Below are 13,154 nucleotides of genomic sequence, written 5' to 3'. Positions count from 1 at the left end.
AAGCAGTAAAAACAGTGAGAGATTCATTTGTGTGAGTATTTGTGTGTGTGTGTGTGTGTGTGTGTGTGTGTGTGTGTGTGTGTGTGTGTGTGTGTGTGTGTGTTCACTCAATCGTCACTGAACTCACATGGCTGTGTGTATGCCAGAAGTAGCAGTAGTAATGAGCGACTATGATGGAAAACCTGAAGACAAAATGGTCTTCTCTCAAGAGCTTCACGGTAATAGCTCAGTGTGTCTTCCACATCCAGAGGAACACACACAAGTGACATGGAGTGCTGCATCTCTGCACCTTAGACACAGAGACATGAAAACATAACACATGACAACGCAACCTGTCCAAACTGTCAGCGTTCTACTTTCTGTATAACATTTTGGTAATTTTGCACAATTCATATCATAGTATCTCACTGTTCTACCATTGTCATGCTATTTTTTAATATTTGGATCATTTGTTGGGCAGCCATAATCATTTACTACTGCCTACAAACACTTTGTTACTTTGTTTGTGTGACTGAAATATTTTGCATGATGTGAAATGAGGTTGGCTGCTCAAACCTTTAAGATCAACGACATCTGGAGGAGTGGAGTTTCGGACTGCTGCTTTTTTGCCAATGGGTGGCTGCTGTGCAGAGTGAGGGGTCCACCCACTGAGAAGATGGGAGCCTGCATAGCTCTTGTATGTCACCTGAAAAGAAAGCACCACATATATACACACACAGTACAACACACAGCACTTAAGTGTAAGAAAAAGAGATAATGCTTGAAAATAACTTTTATCTTGCAAAGTTATCAAATACTTGAGCATGTTTCTGTACGTAGTGCTGTAAGAGCTACCTCCTTGCCAGTGGCCTTCTGTGTCTTGATGTGGTGTGCTTGTGGGACTGCAGGTCCTCCAAAAGAACTGATCCTTTCAAGCAGCCTTCTCTGAGCATGGACTAGCAGAGGAGTTACAATCAAGGCGTAACGTTCCCTGGGATAGACATACAGATGCAGGCACACACACATACATACATACACACACACATGCACACATGCATGCTCTAAGTGACTCTTCGATCCAGATTTACAAACTGGTTAATGAGCAAAATACAGACAAAAACAACAACAACAAACAAATCCATTTAACATTCTTCTTAGTCTTCAAAGTCAAAAGTTCTACTGAAAGTCAATTCAATGACAAGAACCTGCCCCTAATCGTAATTAATCTCTGTTTCCCTTGAATGTTCCTAGTTAAATCTGTTGGTATAATTAAATCCCAGCTGTACTTGTAGCTTTATGATTGCAATACAGATACGCTGTGTTATTCACCGTGTGTATGAGTTGAAAAGTAAGGCAAAGTGGGCCAGGGTTTCCCACTTCCCACTGTCATGGAGGCGCTCCAGAGTGTGCAACACCAACGTGCGGACCCAACGCAGATCCACTTGGGTGCTGTCATCCAGTGGGGCTGTGAAATGGTGGGTGGACTCTAGTTCCTCCTCAGGCAAGTCGTCAAACAAACTCCACAGCTAATGATAAGGATGAAGATGAAAGTCACAAACAGGACTGTGTCACATTCCCTTTATAGCTGTGAATGTGTTTTTCCTCAGATGATAAGATGCAGACTGTAGTGAATGTAGCAATCATGGGCAGCCTATAGAGATAACTATGTCTGAGTTTTTAAACAAGCAGCTCTGTGTGTGTATGTAGCTGTATGTGACACATACCCCTAGTTTGTTCAGCATGTCCATGATGAGGTCAGTGGCCAGCACCAGTAGTGGGGTGAAGGTGGTGTGCAGCTGGTCTGCTGTGATGGGGGAGGGAGGTTCAAGGTGAGCAGCTCTCTGGACTAGGACAGTGATTCTGCAACTTTGGTCCCACACAGTCTGACACACACACTGCAGAATGGTCCAGTGGCTGCCACGATGGGCCAACACCTGGAAAGTATGGAAAATAGATGCACTAAATACAATACAGTGTGCACAAGTTCTGAAAGTAAACTCAATGGCACATATAGAACAGATTGCACAGCCTGTGACTGAACAGCAGAATAAACACACTGTGACAAGGATTGTGGTTTTCATATAAAACACAAAGTTAATAAAGTTTGATTTACACTACATCGTCACGTGTAATGTATGTGTCCATGTATGTGTGCATGGTACCATGGCCCTTCTGAGATGTAAAGCAGCTTTGTCAAGTGAGTCCAGCAGCAAGGAAGCAGTCTGTCTGTGCATATCAAGCAGCTGTTCTACAGTTTGAGAGGAGTCGTCGTCCTCCTCACAACTCTCCTCTGTGACAGAGTCATCAACTCTGACCGCTGGAAGAAAAGGTTGAAACAAGTGATGAAACATAAACCAGGTGATTTTTCTTCTAATTTCAGATTCAGAGTGTGCCATTTCCCTCACCATCTTTTTTGCTGCTGTCTTTGTGTGAAGCCACATAGTCCCTAAGATCAGAGTGAGGGGAGTCTTTCTCTGAGGCAATCTCATATTTAGGAGACTGCTGCTGCAGCAAGCTCCTCTGCACCAGGACACCAGAATAGGCCAAAGAGAAACACAAGGGACTTAACTGGCTGTACCTGAAACAAAGCACATGCAGTACATAATATTATAGGCATGCATACCTGCACGCATTAATGAAGTAGCTTGTGTCTTGTAAGAGAACCTTGGCTGTAGGGCTCCTCCATGCAGCTGGTCCAGGCACTGGTAAAGCATTGCTAAATGGGCTTGAGCAACACTGTAGTTGAGGTGAGACTTCCACACTCTCTCCTCGCAGCACATGCTCCTCAGCTGAAGCTGCTTCTTTTGGCGTTGCACCACAGACGACATCATGGTTACCAGGTTCTCCACAGCCTGCATCTCCCTACACACACATAAAGAGACGTCTCATGTACATGTGGTTAAGTGTAAATGTAATTACACACAAAACCACACAAAGACCGACATCCCCAACACACAGATATACACTCTCTCTCACACACACACACACACACACACACACACACACACGTTACCTGTTAGTTTGCTCTCTCTGAAGCATCCTGCGCGTCATTTTCTGCTTTAGCTTCTTTCTTTTATCATCATCAGAAGGCGTGTTCTTGTTCTGCTACAAAAAAACAGAACAAGGTATTTATTCCACATTAAGACAAAGCAACAAACAGTGACACTATTTTTGCTGCAATTGAATTATCATTCAATAGTGTATTCCAGAGAACTAATAAACAGCATCTCTCAGAGCAGTTTTACGTAAGCACACACACAAATAGAGCATATCAAAGTATAGCACAGTTGTTTGGGATACTGTATGTCATTGCACGTCTAAATGCACATGTCGGGTATTAGTGCGCATATTTGTATTTTCACCTGAGGTGGTTCACTTCCTTTCGGATTCTGAGCAATGCTTCTGCTTTTACTCTCACCCCGTCCCTCCAAACATTTTGTGGAAAGTCCCATCATCCCATCACGCCTGAGAAAGAGAGAACCATTTACATAAAACAGCTACTGTTTATAACAGAGTGCATAATGATCCTTAAGTAAGTAGACTTGTCATGACTTGTTTGAGTATGAAAGGACACACTGATTGTTAAATCAAAGCTAAAATCTTTAATTTTAGCATTTTTTTAAATCAGTAAAGAGACATATAATAAAAGCACCTGGACAGGAATCCAAATATGCTTTGCCCCCACTTTAACACAAGGTCTGTGTGGCCTTCTTCCATGGTTCTCTGGAGAAGCAGTGCTGCAAACTCAATAAAATATGCCTTGCGTCTGAGCTTCATCACTATCAAGAACACACACACACAAAAAAAACACAGATGTGAATGAAGAAGACCCATTATCCATTAAAGACGCATGTGTGAGTGTGTGCCACTTACCATCTTGATACGCATCCTTTAATTTGCTGTTAGAGATCAGATCGTACAATATGGTGGGGTTCTCACAGTCTGTCAGTGGGGATGAAACATATACATAAAGTCATATACACTGTGGAGCTTAGGAAAAAAAATAAGGTGTTTATTATCAAACAGTAGACAATAGATTATAAAATATCACGTAAATGCTACAGTACATATTCATCAATAATACAATAATGTATTTCATTTGTTTCTGTCAACTTTCATTGGTGTGTATTACTGTTGAAGTAAAAGTTGTTGTGTCATATTTTCAACAAACATGGCTTAATCTGTAGAAAGAGTAAACTTCTTGCTATACACATCATGTTGCTTTCAACATTCTTCCATTTTTTTTAACCTATGAGACTTGAGTGTGTGTTTGTGTCTGTGTTGTGAGACCTGCTTCAGATTGAGTGATTCTTTTCTTGTTCTTCCAGTGCAGTGCCTTCAGCTGCAGGCTTATGTTCATGTCACCCTTGATATATGTCCTAGACTACACACACACACACACATGCACAGATACACCACGAAACACAAGAGCAGGGGAGCAAAATATTCTTTAGCTTGTGTTACTAAAAATATATAGAAAATATTTGAGAATCAAATATTTCATGATATAACATAATTCTCAAAGTGAGGATATATCATGAAATTAATTCATACTTTTTCTCTGTTCCTTACGCCCACAGCTTCATTGACGAGTCTGCTGATCTGCAGCTGAGCATCAAAGACTTCTTGAAGCAGCCTGCGACCACAGTCCATCACTACAGAAGCCATCTGATGCTCCCTGAGCACACGTAATGCCTTGTCAGGGACAAAGAGGAATTGGTTAGGATATCTGGGAACTGTAGGTCTGTAGTTGATTGCATTTGTCCATCCACCCATTGTCTATACCCGACTATCCCTTTTCAGGGTTGCGGGGGGGCTGGAGCTTATCCCAGCTGTCAACAGGCGAGAGGCGATGATTGCATTTGTTAAATATTAAATATGTGAAAAGGTGAATAAAAGATATATATATTGTACATACATAAAGTGAAATTTATAAAACATGGTAGGAGAAAGACGGAGGAGAGAGTGCAGAAACTGCTATCATATGCACAAACAGTATAAACTGAACATATACACATGCAGACACACCTTGGACAGGTAGTAGGTGATGCAGGCTATCATGTGCATAATTGACTCTGAGGTGTTTCCACTCCATTTCTGTTTGAGAAGACCTGAATTGTCCTCTAAAACTATCAAGCATTTTTTTAACACCTGAACACCAGAACACAGACAAATGCATAAAGAAATGTGGTTATGACTTATTTACAGTATGTTTTATGTTATGTGTGAATATTAAGACTTGAATGGATGAGGCTTTGCATACCTGTACCACAGGGTCACAAGTGATCTGATGGAAGATTAGAGGTGCCAAGAGGCCATAACAGCTCACGACAGCTTGCACGGCAGCGCTACCATCATTCAACCACATCGCCAGGTCCATGGCCACCAACATTCGCTCACACTCCACCAGTCTGGCTTCCTGCACACACACACATGCACATATAATTTACTTACATTCATGTAATTTAAACAAACTGTTTGGCTTTTCTTCTTATATGTTACATTTGGAAAATACATTCTTACTGTACACCTCTCTATCCAGATCATTTTTACCTGTTCCCAGATAAATGGTCCATTGTCACTGAATGAGTCACAGTAGAATGATCCCTGCTGAATGTTTATCTCTGTCTCAATGAAGATGGAAGTGAGGAACAACTGACAAAGGTGAGGAGAGGAGTGTTGGAGGGTCTGGACAGACAGTCTTCAGCGTTTTGAACGGGGATAGAGTAAAATGAGATTAGCAAACACAAAGAAATACAAACTCCTTCACTTGAACTGTGTGAATGTGTGTCCCTCCTCACCCTGTAGTAGCGAGTCTATCCTGTGTGCTGAGGGACCCGGGGTGAGGATTTGTATAGTGGCTCCACAGTTCTCTGCAGGCTCTCTTTGCTATGGCATACTGCTCTGTTTGAAATGCCACCTGAGGAGGAAAAAAAAGCTGCAACCATAATCCTGCTTTATGCCATGCTCTGTTGGCATTAGTATGAAGGCGTCCATCAGTTTGGTATGGGCCAAAACTCCAACAGTGAACAACAGCTGAGTCAGTGTTAGTCCTTGTGATGCCAATGGGATCTTACCCAAAACCAGAATAAGGTGATGTGAACATAATGTTCCAGCACCAGGACAACGTGTGGTGAGGTGACAAACTAGTACCACATGTCTGCTTGGTACTAGCTTCACTTGTGTGTAGTGTACCTGTGCCAAGTGAGCCCATGTGGAGAGCAGTGGTACTGGCATGGATGCCAGCAGTGATGATGTTGTCCCTCCTATGGTGTTGCCCAGTAGTTTGCCTTGGCTGTCGTAGGCTGCTACAGCAAACACATATTTCTGGTTGGGCTCCAGCCCCTCCACACTCAGCACACACTCACCAGATACTGCTGGTACCTAGTAAAATTATGAGCAAACAAGGTCAATGCCTAATTACAAAAATGTGTCAGACCAGACTTGACATTCTTCTGCAAAAGTGATAAACTTTACCATATTTCCAGTTCCTGGAAGGCTGCAGTCTCCAAGGCGGACTTTGCGGTTAATGCCCTCGGCTATGCGACCGCAGAGCTGGTACCAGCACACCTGAAAATAAACAATAGTAGAAAGACAAAGGTCAAAAGTGGAGAAGTTGTGTGGGACTATTTGCCTCCTAGTAGATTAGTAAACGACATAATTAAAAACCAATCTCACTTGTCCCTCCAAGTCATAAGGTGCTGGAGCAAAGGTTAAGGAGTGGTCAGTGCGTGAGAGTAGGATGGGAGCAGGTGGAGGGTTTTCTCCTTCCTCCCTCATCCGTCTGTGTTTCTTTTCAGCTGGAGTCTTACGGGCGGAGGAGAGATAAAGTCTTCTTTCCTCTACCTCTGCTTTCTCTATCAAGGTGGAGGCCTCCTGGAAACAGCACATGGACAAATCTCTATTCACAGACATATGCAGTACATGTAGACATTTGCAAATAAACATACACATTACATGTGGAAATGCTGTTTGTAGATCAGTAGGGGGTGGAAGATACATCAAGGTTTTTACATTAAAAGCATAGTGACTGTCTCAGGAAGTGTGTATGTGCAACCTCTAGCAGACTCTTGGTTTGGTTGTTGCTGTTATTTGGCTCCATGCTGTTGTACACCATCAAGGCTTTCTGCATCAGGAAAAGAGCTTTGGACACCTTGTTCTTCTTGATCCGATCCAGCAGTTCAGACTCTGAGACTGGACACAACCGACAAGGTCTCATAGCAAGCCACCACATTTAGACTTAGTATTTGTGTCTGCAAGTAGGCACGATTCATTGGCTGACAATATTGATAAATCAACATTCTTTCAAAACATTTACACTAACTAACCATGATTTAATGTCAGGGATTTCAACTTCTTGTTTGTAATTCAGCAAGTACAGGATCAGGAAAGCCACCATTTGTATCAATGTAAAACTGAGTACAAATCAATGTTGGCAAAAGGCTAATTAATTCTAAAAAAAATCACCAATGAGCAAATTTGTCAGTGTGCCAGTGAGTCTGACCTGCATTTAGCTGCAGTAGCTTGATGGAAGCCCTGTGGTGGATGATGTCTAGTTCTAGATGAAGGTCTGTAGCCAGCAGGGAAACATGTGTGGACTGAGTGCATTGAGAGCCTTTAATATCTGATTCTGCCTTAGTTTCCGCTTCTCCTTTTTCCTTCTTACTCAATTCATCTTCCTCATTTCCCTCTTCAGGTGATGTCAGAGAAGATAGGGAGGAAGTCGATTGAGGGAGGGGACTAAATTTCTATCAAAATAAGAGGAAAACAAGTTTCATTAATGCTCACTGAAGGGAACACCAAGAATGGCGTAGAATGAGAAATGTCAGACTAACTTTGTACAAAACTCATGTACAAAACTGTTGGACGTGTTACCTGCTTACCTGCATGAAGGCAGAGTCAGTGATTGCTGAGCAATCTTGGGGCAGCAGTGTAGCTACACCCTTCACCAGAGCTTCAAGACCCTTCTCCACCACCTCACACACCTTCTGAAGCAGCATTGTACTTGAACTCTGTGAGCACAATAAACACACACGTCGCAATGCATCTATGTTTGCAATATTTAAAAAAAAAAAACTTGAGAGAGACTGCACATTGGCACTAGGTGTGTTTGTTTGTTCATCACATGTAAACACTTCAAAATATACAGAACAATCATTTGATGCATTATCAATCATTCACATACCTCATGAAGAGAAGAGGTACTTTGCTTCACAATATCACTTTCTGCTTCATGAGCTGCTAGACATAAGACATGAGAATAATGCCATCGTCACAGCTATGGTTTGGAAAACATGACGTGTGTATGCTTGTGATTGTGGTGGGTGTTTACCCAATATCAAACCTCAGAGTGTTATTCTAGCAAACAGCACAAGATCAAGTACAAAAGATACACCATTTCCTGTCCTAAAGACAGAAACAAGGTACGTGGTAAAATTCCTCACCTGGATGCTGCGTTTGATGATTGCCTTCAGCTGCTCTCTCGAGCATTATGGCCAATGTGTGGATCATCTCTGCTGTCATTATGCAGTCAACAGATGCCAGATCACAGGCAAATGCCACCTCACACAGCATAGACAGACACCACAGCCACTGCCAACGTGCACAAATGATGCCACATACACATGCACATAAATAAGTAGGATGTCTACATTACACATACTATGCAATTTTTAAGTCAATATAAATTCATGCATGTATTTCATCTTGCTCAAATTAATGTTATGGTTCACAATGTCCTAAACTCACTGTGGAGTATAAAAGCAGCAGTTTTATATTTGACAATAATGTCATTATTAAAAAGTCAACAGTTTCAGTCATGCTTACCTTTTTAAATACATACCTTGTCATAACTACGTACTTTCTCAAGGTTGTGTGTAGTGTGTGTACAGTCTAGGCTTTGCAGGTAATCCCTCTGCATGACCACCTTCACGTGACCCCATAGAAATAACACAACATCCAAAACCAGGTCCCCATCTGGCTGGAACGCCTACACAAACACACACATACAGTATATACACACTAAACTCCTCCTCTGAACTCCACCTCTAACTCTAAACTAATCGTAACCCTTGGCAGATCAACCCCAACACACACACACACAACATGGGAACTTACAGGAGCGGAGCCACAAACAGACTTGTGCAGTGTGTCTACCAGGCCAATGAAGTCATCACTCATCGAGACTGAAGACTTGTGTCTGTCTGTTGGAAACATCAAACAACATGACCACATTACACTTCGAAGACACTGAAATCAGGGTGAGACACTTTGTAGTCAATTAACTCAGGCTCAGTGTTGAGCACTTTATTAATACTGAATCAATGGTTACATTTGACAGCAGTTTGGGAATAATAAGCATGAAATAATAACCATTGGTCCTCATAATTTGTTCATAAGGCAACCACATTGCATCAAGGAAAAGAAGCCAGAATCTGTCCATATGTGGCCCAATTTAACTATTGCTACCATCAATCATGTTGTCCTCTCTAGTTCGACTCCTCTGGGAAGACAGCAGACTGTTGAAACTGTCCAATAAAGCAAGCTCCAGCTCTGCCTTCCTGAATGATTGACCTTCCACACCCTGACACATGGAGACACAAAAAGACACTTGACATCATACAGCACACATTGAAATGAATAATGAGAGCTGCGGCAGATGCTTGCATGATACTCACGGACAAAACCTGAAGCATCTCTCTGGAAAGTTCAGTGAATGCATCAAGCTGCTTGTACTGAAACAACAGCTTAATGAACCTCACTGCAGACGGGATGGGTACTTTGTTTTCTCCTGGCAACACATCGCATTACTTCACACTGGTTTCCAAACCACTGTACAAAACAAATACCTTGCAAGACACGATGAAGCACTGTACATGTTGATTGTAAGGCGAGAAAAACGACAAAGTAAAACAGTGACTAACCTGCAATGGCTAAATCCATTAGAGTGGATGTTGGTGTCAGTGCGCTAAGACACTCACTCGTCGTTGTGCCTCCTTCAAACACAGGAGTACACAAGCACATTACTCAGTCCATAAAACGAGCATTCCTCACCATACCCAATCATATTGAAGTATTTGAAGCACCTGTATGCTCTCTGTGCATTTACGTTAATAATGGCAGTGTTTTTCTGTTATATGTTAGTTTGACTCACCAGATAATATACTGATGCCAGCAGACAGGAGTTCCAGGATCACCTCCTTCTGCTGTGGCTCATCAGGCATCCTCGTCTGCAGTGGGTGCCTGGTGCTGTCCCATAACGCCTCCAGGATGCCCAAGAACTGTGCTGCGCGGCTGTCAAACAGGGCCGTCAGCATGCGCTCTGTTGTTGTATGAGGCCATGGTGCCTACAGCAGATACGTACATGAAGACATACAGTTTTAGGTAATATTACAAGAATGTTACCTCACAAAATGAACTGACCACCTAAGGAAAGAGCCTGTCACTCTGTGGTTGCGTTAAGGTGCCACAGATGGGAAATAGCGATTACAATGAAAGTTGTAAGAATGAAATCAATTATACACAATCTAACAGAACAACATAAAAATCTAATGTCAAGTAATTCCACCATAATAAGTCAAGTAGACAAAAAACAGTAAAAACAGTTTATTTACCAATTTAACAGGAGTTAGCATGTTTTTGGTAGGTCTAAGATACTGAGTATCTTTTAAGTGACAGTACACTTAAGAGTTAACACTGAATTAACTGGCAATATGGCAGTGAAGTGAATGTTACGCTGGGTATGTCCCTCAGGGTGTTTTTGCATTTGATTCTGAACACGGATTTGGGTCTCCTTCTGGCCTCAAACGCCGCCCGCTTGAATATCATGGCAGCCAGCTGGGGGGAAAAAAAAAGAATTTTGATTTGATAAACCTAAGAAGAGCACACCAAAAATGTAAAGGCAAAACAAGAAACTGTTAACTTGGGCACTAAATGCCACAAAAAATGAATCCAGCTTCAGAAGGCAACAATCTGTATGTGTCTGAATTGTTACATGCGGTGGCGGCTACGTAGTGAAACTGCTGTAGTCTTAGACACTGAGAGATGTTTCCACTAACATAAACATAACGAACGTAGAACCACTGTTTGCTTATAAGGAATCAGTTGAGAAAGAAGAAATGTGGCTTCTCATGCTTATTAAGCAATGTAAATTGTACTTCAAACAGCACTTCAGCTGATTAGATATGTAGACTGGCATGACTTAATATTTGTTTGTAGTTCATGTTCTTTGCATCCTTTTGATGTTTTCTCTGCTGACTGTGTTGCTGAGAGATATGGATGATCTCTACTTTCTAATACTTTATCACAGAGACAGTATTAAGAGGACAATGAGAGGAGTGCCTGCCTTGATAGAGGCTTCTTTGTAAGCTCTCTGAGTCTCTCTGGTGGCAGGAATGTCACTTTGCTCCTCCATTTTTGCTAGCTCATTGATTTTTCCAAGGGCTCTCCTCGCAAATTCCTGAAAGCATTTTGAAGATACAGAAAAAAAAACCACACAAATGGGGACTTTCAGAAAAAAGAATGCGATGCGATGTCTGTTGACATCATAACGCGTGTTTGTAGGTGTCTGGATGCAGATGATGTGTTTCACCTCTGCCTGCACCCCAGCCTGGTTGTCATAGTAACAGTGGCAGACAGCGCAGTAGAGTGTGACAATCCATGGTAGATATTTTGCAGTCATCAGAGGGATGGAGAGCTCCAAACTGATGCTTGCCCACAGAAGGTACTCCAGTGCCTGGACAGAATCATACAGTGAATGATGACATAAAGGATCGTGACACACACAATTACTGTTTATCTACAGTAAAGATCATACTAACTTACAGCAGTACAAGTTCCATCTATCATCTATCAGTAAGTACCTGTGCACTATAGTTCATGGTCATCAGGTAGCGGCAGATAGTATAGATGTGTAATGAACCTGGAAAAGATTAGAAAGATAAACAAAAAGACACACAGTACGATCTTAGCTCTACAATATAATATCATACAGCAGAAACTTTCTCACTTTAAACAACTGATTAATCATTACTTAGCTGATGCACACTATGGGATTTTCACAAAATCTTGTTCTTGGCAAGAAGTGCCCACATATTTCTGGGAATTGCAAGGTACCATTGGGAGGTTAACCTATTGCTTTAACTATATGAAATCCCATTTGATTTTCACACAAAGTTAACTTAGCTGATATCTGGAAACTCACACCCCCTCCCCTCCCCTTTGGGCAAATATTCAAATTCTCCTCTTGTCCTGTCTCACACAAAGCAAGCAAATTTGTACTGATATACCATTATATAATTGCCAGCAGAGATGCTCATGTTGCTGAAAAGCTTGCATCATGATCCTGATGAAGTTCAGCACATGCAACAGTTTACAGAGTCCCTTCTGGCTGAGGAGGTTGTGCTTTTTCTCCTCCTCGAATATACACAGGGAACATCCCAGCATTGCACAGACCTAAACACATACAGTATATAATGTGTTAGGGCTCAGGTACAAACATCTCTAAATATCAAATTTCTTTATACAAAAAGCATAGCATGCTGTTCAATTCAGTCAAAGTCTGAACAGTGAAACATATGACACACAGAGTATACTCTGCACACAAGCTCACATAGTACAACGTACCTTCATGGCAAAGGTATCTTGGTCTGTATCAAAACCTTCAGGGAAGAAGCAGGTCATGAAGTGGTCCACATCTGTGATGTCAGTGATTTTTACAGAGCTGAACTGCAGCAGGTGGAGGCTGTAACCCTGCCAAAGAGCCAGCTGGTACAACTACAGACAAAGAGGAGAGGGAGGAAAGCACTGTGGATGTGCGTTGTGTGAAAAACACCTTGGGTAATTCCCACAGTCAATTTTCAAGGACTACAAACCAACACTGTCACCTGTCACTACCCTGATTACACTGACTGATACGAGGACTTCTGTTATTTACCTTTATCCCACAGAGAAAATCTGCAATCTGCAGAATTCGCTCCTGGAACAACTTTGTGGGCAGTCGATGTTTGTACTTTTTCCATAGTTCCAACAGGATTTTAACCCTTCAAAACGAAAATCAAATGAAAAACAGGTGAATAAAAAAATTGAATATGGTTACAATATGGCTGATTCATCATCTATGTGATATAAAAACCAGCTCTAAAGTGTACCTGTTCCATAAGCTGTGTATCTAACTA

General features: G+C 41.8%; 1 protein-coding gene across 1 annotated transcript in view; it reads right to left on the bottom strand.

Annotated features, from left to right (window-relative positions):
• Positions 1-13,154, bottom strand: part of cfap54 (cilia and flagella associated protein 54) — a 31,430-nt gene that overhangs the window by 17,784 nt on the left and 492 nt on the right. Inside the window, exons 2-40 of the mRNA XM_070983702.1 lie at positions 12,914-13,019; positions 12,604-12,753; positions 12,267-12,432; positions 11,841-11,899; positions 11,570-11,713; positions 11,324-11,437; positions 10,714-10,815; positions 10,133-10,325; positions 9,903-9,971; positions 9,657-9,769; positions 9,448-9,562; positions 9,103-9,182; positions 8,822-8,968; positions 8,424-8,571; positions 8,165-8,208; positions 7,863-7,991; positions 7,484-7,727; positions 7,037-7,173; positions 6,658-6,855; positions 6,457-6,549; positions 6,175-6,363; positions 5,781-5,899; positions 5,533-5,680; positions 5,243-5,398; positions 5,008-5,130; positions 4,558-4,674; positions 4,249-4,363; positions 3,853-3,939; positions 3,632-3,758; positions 3,342-3,444; positions 2,993-3,075; positions 2,644-2,841; positions 2,385-2,557; positions 2,142-2,269; positions 1,704-1,913; positions 1,309-1,505; positions 835-970; positions 556-685; positions 128-289 (exon numbers count right to left, since the gene is read on the bottom strand). Of these exons, the coding sequence (XP_070839803.1) occupies positions 128-289; positions 556-685; positions 835-970; positions 1,309-1,505; positions 1,704-1,913; positions 2,142-2,269; positions 2,385-2,557; positions 2,644-2,841; positions 2,993-3,075; positions 3,342-3,444; positions 3,632-3,758; positions 3,853-3,939; positions 4,249-4,363; positions 4,558-4,674; positions 5,008-5,130; positions 5,243-5,398; positions 5,533-5,680; positions 5,781-5,899; positions 6,175-6,363; positions 6,457-6,549; positions 6,658-6,855; positions 7,037-7,173; positions 7,484-7,727; positions 7,863-7,991; positions 8,165-8,208; positions 8,424-8,571; positions 8,822-8,968; positions 9,103-9,182; positions 9,448-9,562; positions 9,657-9,769; positions 9,903-9,971; positions 10,133-10,325; positions 10,714-10,815; positions 11,324-11,437; positions 11,570-11,713; positions 11,841-11,899; positions 12,267-12,432; positions 12,604-12,753; positions 12,914-13,019 (5,252 nt within the window). The remainder of the gene's footprint in view (positions 1-127; positions 290-555; positions 686-834; positions 971-1,308; positions 1,506-1,703; positions 1,914-2,141; positions 2,270-2,384; positions 2,558-2,643; positions 2,842-2,992; positions 3,076-3,341; positions 3,445-3,631; positions 3,759-3,852; positions 3,940-4,248; positions 4,364-4,557; positions 4,675-5,007; positions 5,131-5,242; positions 5,399-5,532; positions 5,681-5,780; positions 5,900-6,174; positions 6,364-6,456; positions 6,550-6,657; positions 6,856-7,036; positions 7,174-7,483; positions 7,728-7,862; positions 7,992-8,164; positions 8,209-8,423; positions 8,572-8,821; positions 8,969-9,102; positions 9,183-9,447; positions 9,563-9,656; positions 9,770-9,902; positions 9,972-10,132; positions 10,326-10,713; positions 10,816-11,323; positions 11,438-11,569; positions 11,714-11,840; positions 11,900-12,266; positions 12,433-12,603; positions 12,754-12,913; positions 13,020-13,154) is intronic.

The sequence above is a fragment of the Chaetodon trifascialis genome, chromosome 16 (assembly GCF_039877785.1).
Source record: "Chaetodon trifascialis isolate fChaTrf1 chromosome 16, fChaTrf1.hap1, whole genome shotgun sequence".
In the NCBI taxonomy this organism is placed as follows: domain Eukaryota; kingdom Metazoa; phylum Chordata; class Actinopteri; order Chaetodontiformes; family Chaetodontidae; genus Chaetodon; species Chaetodon trifascialis.
This window is presented reverse-complemented; position numbering and strand designations above follow the sequence as displayed.